The following is a 7,958-nucleotide window of genomic DNA, read 5'->3' as shown; positions in this document are numbered from 1 at the left end:
TGTGTGTGTGTGTGTGTGTGTGTGTGTGTGTGTGTGTGTGTGATATCTATGGGTGCTCATAGATGCCAAAAGAAGGCATTGGATCCTTAGGGTCTGGAGTTGGAGGCATTTGTAAGACTACCAACAAGAGTGTTATGAACCAAACTCTGACCCTCTGGAATAGCAGCAAGTACTCTTAACTACACTGATCCCTCCTTTTATCCTATTTTGACATTGCTCACTCAAATCATAGCATTGTTCAATATAAAGTATCCAAAGTCCTTAGGGTCATACTCATCAGATGCTTTTGATTATCAAATTGACATAAATGTGCTTATTCAAAGTGTGTTACATAGCTCTTCCTTTCGCTCCAATGCAACCCATTTTTCAGAAGCCTTCCCTTCAAAAAGTCTGCCAAGACTTCACTTCTAAGAAAATTCTTTGTCCTAAAAATATTCTTCAAACTCAACACAAGTTACCAAAATGAAATCTCCTAAATAAAACAATGGCAGAGATAGACCTGATAATGAATATGAAATATGCTAAGAACATTCTGTCACTGAAACAAAATTCACATTTTGGGTGTGTGATTATTGGCAGGATGAAGCCTTGAACCACATAAGAATGAAGCCCACTATAGCAGAGGAGAAGTCGCCTGAGAAGGGTCCCATCTAAAAGGCAACCATTTCAAAGCAGGCTCTGTCTTTTGACTACCATCCTCCTGCCTGACCAGACATTCATTTCCAAGTGCTATTTCCAAATGAAGCCCCAAATGCAGAGTGAGGGTCAGTTGGCATGTTCAAAATTTGCTTTCGGGTGGACAGAATAAAGAATGAAATGTTTTCAGGAGGAATTATAAGTGCATTCCAACACTTGCTGGTTTTAATTCATGTTTCAAGACGGTCTTCTCCTCCTGCTTCCTTAGTACCCCATTTCTACCAGGACATGGGAAATTAAAAAGAAATTATACATGAAGCCAATTCTGACTGTCCACATGGCACTGAAGTTAGTAAAACATACATACATACACACATATACATACATACATACATACATGCACACACATATACATACATACATACTCAATATATTTTCATGAAAGAGAACGAGAAGGGAAATCAGCTTGAACCTAGGCTGTCAGAATTGGTGACTGATCTGATTTAACCAAATCTAATCAGGCCATCATGCCCCCACACTGTATTTACTGACAAGTCTCAGAGCATCAAAGAGGGCAAGGCACATCAGGGCAGTGGGAGGAGAAACAAAAATTACCTGTTGAATGGGAGAATTGGCTATTGGCTAAGGGTTTCGATAACTCTGGATGTTCAGAGAGTCCATCCATCAAACTAGCATGATGGTGGCAGAGTGGGGGAGGGGGAGTGGAGTCTGAGGCAAAAGGATGGCAGAGTAGAAAGTAAGCAAGGGCCTGGGAGAAAAACCATTATTGAATATTTAATGTCTAGCCTGAAACAAGAAGAACATTTAACAAGGACGCAAATTATTATTCACGAGCTTTTAGTTTTTCCACAGAAGATAAAAGCAGTGGAAGAATGCATAGGTGCTAAGCAGAGCAAAAATGGGGCAACCGAAACCCAGAGGGGGAAACACACACCATAGTGTTCATATGGATGATTCGTTTGCTCATATTCCAAAGCAGCTGGGCGGTCTAGTGGTGAGCATAGCTGCCTTCCAAAAGAAGTTGGTATTTCTGCCTAAATGTTGCTGAGAGGATTTGGCATCGTTTTATTTTCCTCGCAGGATTTTGAAATGTGCTTACTCTCTCAAGTCTCATGGGGTAGCTATACTCTCAAACGCACAGATGTCTTTGCAAGCGAAAGCTCTCTAATAAAATGCATCCCCTCCTTCAGATGCTGCAATCAGTGGAAGGAAGCTCACTAATGCCCTTTATTAGATGAAGTGTCATCAAGCACCACATTAATAAATGGAATAAATGGAAGGGTGGGGCAGGATGAAATGTAAGCACTGGTCTCCCGGCTGTGGTGTGTATATGTGTGTGTTGTGTTTGTGTATGTGTAATTTTTAAAGACGACAGAGTTCTTCTAAAAATAAGTAATCTATCTCAAATGCTAACTTCTTTCCTGGCTTTGTGATGGGTATATTAATAACAGTTTCTATTTTAAAAATGAACACTAATGAATAATACATTGAGTATTCATTAATAATATATACATATATCTGTTAAGACGAGTTAAAAAGCATCACTTTGGGTTCAAGCCAGTGAGTGGCTTTAACTAAAAAGGTAGTTCTTATTGCACATGGGACCATGGAACTTCACTCTCTCAGTCATAGTTAATTTGTCAAAACATTCTTTTTCCTGGTCTTGATTGACTACTAAATCTGGAGGGAAATTCACATCCATTTGTTAATTCTCTGGCCTCATTCTTTTTCATGCCCTATTACACAAGTTGCTCCAATACAGCAAAAGCATGCAGAAGTGTAGAAATCTCCCACTCCCTATGCTCCCAAATGCTCTTCCTTCCAAATATTCCTTGGGAAGCAAGTCATTGCCATGACAACCATAAGATGGGGTTTGAAGGGCACTTGGGGGCACGCCTAGTGAAAGTTAATACCAGTTTGTGTTTAACAGGGTCAGGGAAACTGAGCCAATGGGTCGTATTTGGCAACGAGACACCACTTAGCTATTTAGAATTATCCGTCCACACCATACCTAGCTGGAAAAAAATCAGAGCGATTTATTCAGGGCTAATCCATCATTCCTCCATTGTAGCAAATTCCCTCTGTGCTCACAAGTAATTAAACAAAAAAATCATATATAATAGGAAAAGGAGAATTAAGGATTTGCCTTGCCTGACAAACTTTGATGTGAAGCATTCAGCTGTGCTCAACCCACCCTCAAAGGGTTAACACGTTTCCTTTCCTAAGCAATACTTTTCTTCTGCACCTTCACACTTTGTGCCCTTCCCTGTCATGCAGGTGATGAAGGTAGATTCCTAAGGACTCGTGAGGACTTTTTTCCCTCGTGTCTTTAATACATTTGCTTCCAGAAACAGGGGCACTGTGGGCACAACTAGCAACTGCAGCTCAGGTGTAGTAGGAATCTTTTGTGTAACTCGGAGCTCGAGACTGCTCCCTTCAAATGCATGCAAAACAATACTTTCTCACAACGACTCCAGTCCAAAGACCAAGAGATAGAAATGATCATGCCTTTAAAAAGTCACTATGTGATCAGGTGCATTCTTTCTTTGTCTATACCTGACTGACCACCTAGCCAGGGAGCTTTTAAAAGAAGGAGGAGAATCCTTTGTTCTCTCAGGTTCCATTTAAGGAAAAGTGGGTCGAAGGGCTTCCCCAGGGAAAGAAAACAAGCTCTGGAGCCAAACGCAGACAAGGAAGAGATTTCATGCCCACTATTATTCTACCCTCCCCCCGCCCCCCGCAAAGAAGTGAATTAATTCTTTGGCAGACTAATGGTTAAGAAAGGTGGGGGTGCGCACAGGTAGCCCCTTTCCTGAGACCATATCTAATTCCCTAGTGTAGCTCAGGCCATCCTCCCCGCTGGGTGGGGGTGGGGTAGGGGTGATGGAAACTCTCCAGCCATGGGTAGCACAGACAGAACTGCATGCATTCGCACGCCCCAAAACTGGCGTCCCAGCCCAAGTGCGAAGTTGGGCGTTTAGACCTGAAAAGCACAGTAAGGGACATTCAAAGCAGCAAGTTACAGTACCTTGAGAAGTCTGACAGATGGGAGAAAAGCTGCGTGGCATAGCTTCCGGATGGTCCAATTTAGGGGTCGAGAAGCATCAGTCTGATTCATGACCCCTTCCAAATTCCACCGGGAAGACCAGAGACTGCAAATCTGGGCAATGCCTAGAAAATAAACGGTCCTCCACGGCCCTGGCATCCCATGGTCATCTCCACACCTGCAAATTCCATTAGGGCAGAGGCTTCCTGGAACTTGGGAGTCTAGTCAAGTGGCGTTTCCTGAGCCCCTGAACCTTCTTAAAAAAGCCACCTCCCCTCTCCCTGCAGCCGTGCTCATGCATACCAAATGTGGCCGAATGGAGGCACACTGCTTGCTGCTTCAGGGAGGGGATGCTTGATTTCGAAGGAGAGGGACAGCCTGCACAAAACAGCCTGTGGTCGGAGTCAGAGCAGCCTGCTCCAGAATGCGCGCTCCCTCTCCCGCTCTCCTCCCAGCAAACGCAGGTCAGGCGTTGTGGGGGGGACCCGGGCCATTTGCTTTGCTCTCTTGTTTTGTGGGGGGAGCCAGGAGGAAAGCAAAAAGGAACAAAAATGAAGCCAGAAGAACTTGTACTTTCTTGCACAAAGCATCTTTGAGGGGCTGGAAACTGGCGCAGGGGGAGGGGCTGGGGCACTGGGAGGGAGAAAGGATGCCTCTGAACGATAAGATAAATGCTGCTTTTTTGATTTGTGTGACATAATAAATTGAGAGCTATCGTAAAATGGATCTATAGTCAAAAGAGATCCCTGCTGTGTTCTAGGATCTTTTATTAACTGTGATTGACAGTCTTCACCCTGATACAAGCACCATATAGATGATAGATGTGTCGAGGCTAAGTCAAACTTGCATTTACACACGCTGGGGACAAGGAGTTATTCCTGTCGTAGAAAGCTGTGCAAAGGAATGCTTTCGTGGCTTACCTTTTTAGCAATAGTAGTTTCTAAATTGGGGGATATCCCAACCAGACAGACTTCTCTTGCAACGAAGTTTAACCCTTAAAGTGCTGTGTAGAAAGAACACTGTCCACAAAAAATGATTTTTTTTTCCAGTGCATGTTTCCCTTCTTCCCAATAATTTTTGAAGGGGGTTTTAAGAGACCGTAGCTGCATTGGGGTACGTAATTTGTAAAGCTCCCATGGTGAAAGGGAATAAAAAAGAACTTTTCCATTTAAAGGAAGACAATGGCCAATTTCACTTAGAGAAGAGGACCTTAGGAGGGCTGGGAGGGGCGGGCATGTCATGCTGCTCACCTGCATTACCCACTCCCTCCAGGCATTAAACTTTTGCAGTGCTGTTGACCAAAGAATCTGCCCAGGAGACGCCCACATCTGCACCCTTCAAGTGTTGCCAGGGTACTCAGCACTTCCCACCTTACTTCCCTCCCAGTGCCCATAGAGAGTCTCCATTTTTAATTAACCAGAAGAAATGGAGAACCCCTTCATTCTCTCTCTCTCTCTCTCTCTCTCTCTCTCTCTCTCTCTCTCTCTCTCTCTCTCTCTCTCTCTACTCCTGTGCATTCTGGGACAAAATCCAGAGGGGTTGGAGCAGATGTGATGGTGACACAAGGCCACGTTTTAGGATCAAGAACAAAGAAGTTATCAAACACCTGGCGCCTGCACCACAGCACCATTTCCTAAAGTGTCCCAGAGGCGGAGATGCAGAGAATTACAGAGCCACTTACTGGAACATAAAAATCCAGGCATCAGATTATCTTCGATTAAAACAGTACCAATTTAACAGAACTCACACATGGTTCATTTCCTGTCACCATCCTATTTCCACAATGGGGTAAAGAACGTTTTAGAGTGTTAACACACTAGGACATACATATGTCAGGCATGGTGTGGGCCCTTTTACATCATGCAAGCTCACACCAATGGCAGCCCTCTAGGGCAGATGCTGTCATGTCCCTGTTTCACAGACTAAGCAAATAAAGTCCAGAGAAATTAGCCTGCATCAGAGTTATTTTACTGAGCCACAAAGATATACTTCCAGTTTTGCTTCTTTCATAGTCGGAGACAACAACAATAATACCTTTTCTTAGGTTTTCTGGTCTTTAGTCTGATGTGAGAATCGCAATAAAAGATGGGATAGATGGGATAAGAGCTCAGTATGTCCCTCACACAGTGCTGTGGCATGCCACTGAGGTTTGCTTAGCCTCCTGAATTCTAAAAATCAGACTTCAGAGTTCACAGTGGAATTCTGACCCTGGCCTGGGGCAATTTTCTCATCTCCTGTGTGCACTGGCATCTTTTATCTCTGGAATGGAGGCAATTGCATAGCTACACACCCAAAGTTCTTGTGAAACCAAATGAGCTAGGGCCAGTGGAGCACCAAGTCCAGTGTTGAGCATCTCTCAAGCCCCTTCTACCACAGTTCATCTTCTAGGCAGCATGCACTATTCTACAATAGGGACCCACTGACGTTTTGTGCGTATGTTTGCAGTACCAGGTAATGAAACCAAGCAAGACAAGCTCAACCTGGATGTTTTCTATGAGCTGGGAAGAGCTCAGTAAATGGCACAAAGAAAAAGGCAAAGACTGAAAGGCCAGCGGGACTTCCGTCAGCCTTTTCCCTACAGAAGCCTGGTCGTCAGATTGCAAAGTGTCACCTTCAGTGAGCCTACCAGGAACTGGCATTTCTTCGCTACTAAACGCCCCTTAAGTGGTTTCTTCATAGTTTTGAAGAGTCAGTTGTGGGGAAAGGCAAGGCCATTCCAATTGCCCCCCCCCTTTCTCCTCACTGTCCCGAAGTGTTAAGAACACAGAAGTGAAAGCACCCTTCTGAAACCACAGTCTTTGATCCTCTTCGTGCCCTTAATTTTTAAGAATAACTTTGGTCAGAAACATAGTTAGGGTTATATGAAATGAGAAGCAGGAGGCGTCACATCCTCTCTAGTGGCAATTAGAGGGATGAACACAAAACCTTCAGGGAGTGGAGTTAGAGGCTACACAGCAAAGGAGATGAAGATCAAAAGAATGAACGGTTTAAGGGGGCGTCTTCCCGTCATCGGAGTAATTTGTGCCAGGATGATTTGTTGTCAAATATCTAAAGAGGGGTTTTCAGGGCCCTCCTCACTTAGAACAAATGGTATTTTTCACATATGAGTTTCCCCATGCTTTTAGAGAAAACCCTAAGAGGAAAACTAGAGAAGAGGAGGTGTGGTCATGTCTCATACATCTCAAATGCTCATTTTCAATACTATGATTCTGAGTGTTTACAAATCTAATTGATCAGATTACTTTTTAATATTCCTAAAAGTTGAAAGTGTGGGGTTTTTTGCATTCTAAAGTGTGCCTTTCAACATATTTCCATTCTCTTTTATGCTATGCAAGCCCCGTTCCCATCCCGTACCTTTCAGTTCAGTCTCAAGGCAGTTACTAAGTCTTTATTTTATCCTTCAAAGGCATGTTCCCTCTCGGGAAAAGTCAACACACTTTGATGGAACATTGGCTCATACTCATGATATCTCTCTAATATAGAGGGGCTAATTTGAAAACCAAGGCCATAAGGGGATGGATGCATAATGACCAGGTAGATCAGAATATCCAAACCCTTCTCATAAAGTGCTTTATACAAACCACAGTGTCCTAGTTGGCTTTCTATTGCTGTGAAAAGCACCATGACCAAAGTAACTTGGGGAGGAAAGGGTTATGTTTGGCTTATATGTTATAGTCCTTCATTCAGGAAAGACAAAGCAGGAACTCACAGCAGTAACCTGGATTCTGGACCTGAAGCAGAGACCACAGAGGAACTCTGCTTATTGACTTGTTCTCCATGGCTTGCTCAATCTCCTTTTCTATATAAGTCAGAATCATCTTCTTGGGGTAGTAAAGCTTTTGAGTGTCGTAAGCAGCGCTTAAGTGGTGGTGTTAGTGGGAGGTTGGAAGAAAATAAACTCTTTTTCTATAATGTGCCTTGGTCATGTTGTAAGCAAAGTAAGAAAAGACACATCCAGACACAAAATGCTCCAAAGTAAGTTTGTATGTTTTGTTATTATACCATTGAAATATTTGGGTATTTGGACTTTAATTGTGTATATTTCTGGAGCTTATTTTTGGACATGGTCTGCATAAAGTAGATGCTATTCTGGCACCCAGGAGACGTATTAAAACCAGATAATGGTTACCTCTGTAGGTATCTTCCTCCCATCAAAATTCTTTAGTAGTCTTAACCTTCTGCTTACTTATGACTGACCTCAATCTATAGTTGTCTTTTTTCCTTTTTAAAGGTGTATTTTTATTTATGTGAATGT

General features: G+C 43.2%; 1 protein-coding gene across 28 annotated transcripts in view; it reads right to left on the bottom strand.

The window, feature by feature from the left end:
- The window catches only part of Trpm3 (transient receptor potential cation channel subfamily M member 3), an 805,264-nt gene that overhangs the window by 504,856 nt on the left and 292,450 nt on the right, over nt 1-7,958 (bottom strand). For 5 of the 28 annotated variants that reach the window (XM_026781585.1, XM_026781588.1, XM_026781592.1 and 2 more), the window contains exon 1: nt 3,686-4,191. The exons of 15 other annotated variants lie outside the window; for them this stretch is intronic. In XM_026781585.1, coding sequence (XP_026637386.1) covers nt 3,686-3,862 — 177 coding nt within the window. In that variant the 5' untranslated portion in view covers nt 3,863-4,191. Of the gene's footprint in view, nt 1-3,685; nt 4,194-7,958 lie in introns of those variants that run through there. 8 more of the 28 variants (XM_026781591.1, XM_026781594.1, XM_026781598.1 and 5 more) reach the window with 4 other exon arrangements.

The sequence above is a fragment of the Microtus ochrogaster genome, chromosome 8, assembly GCF_000317375.1.
Source record: "Microtus ochrogaster isolate Prairie Vole_2 chromosome 8, MicOch1.0, whole genome shotgun sequence".
Taxonomy (NCBI): domain Eukaryota; kingdom Metazoa; phylum Chordata; class Mammalia; order Rodentia; family Cricetidae; genus Microtus; species Microtus ochrogaster.
The sequence above is the reverse complement of the archived record's forward strand: the minus strand, read 5'-3'. Positions and strand labels throughout refer to the sequence as shown.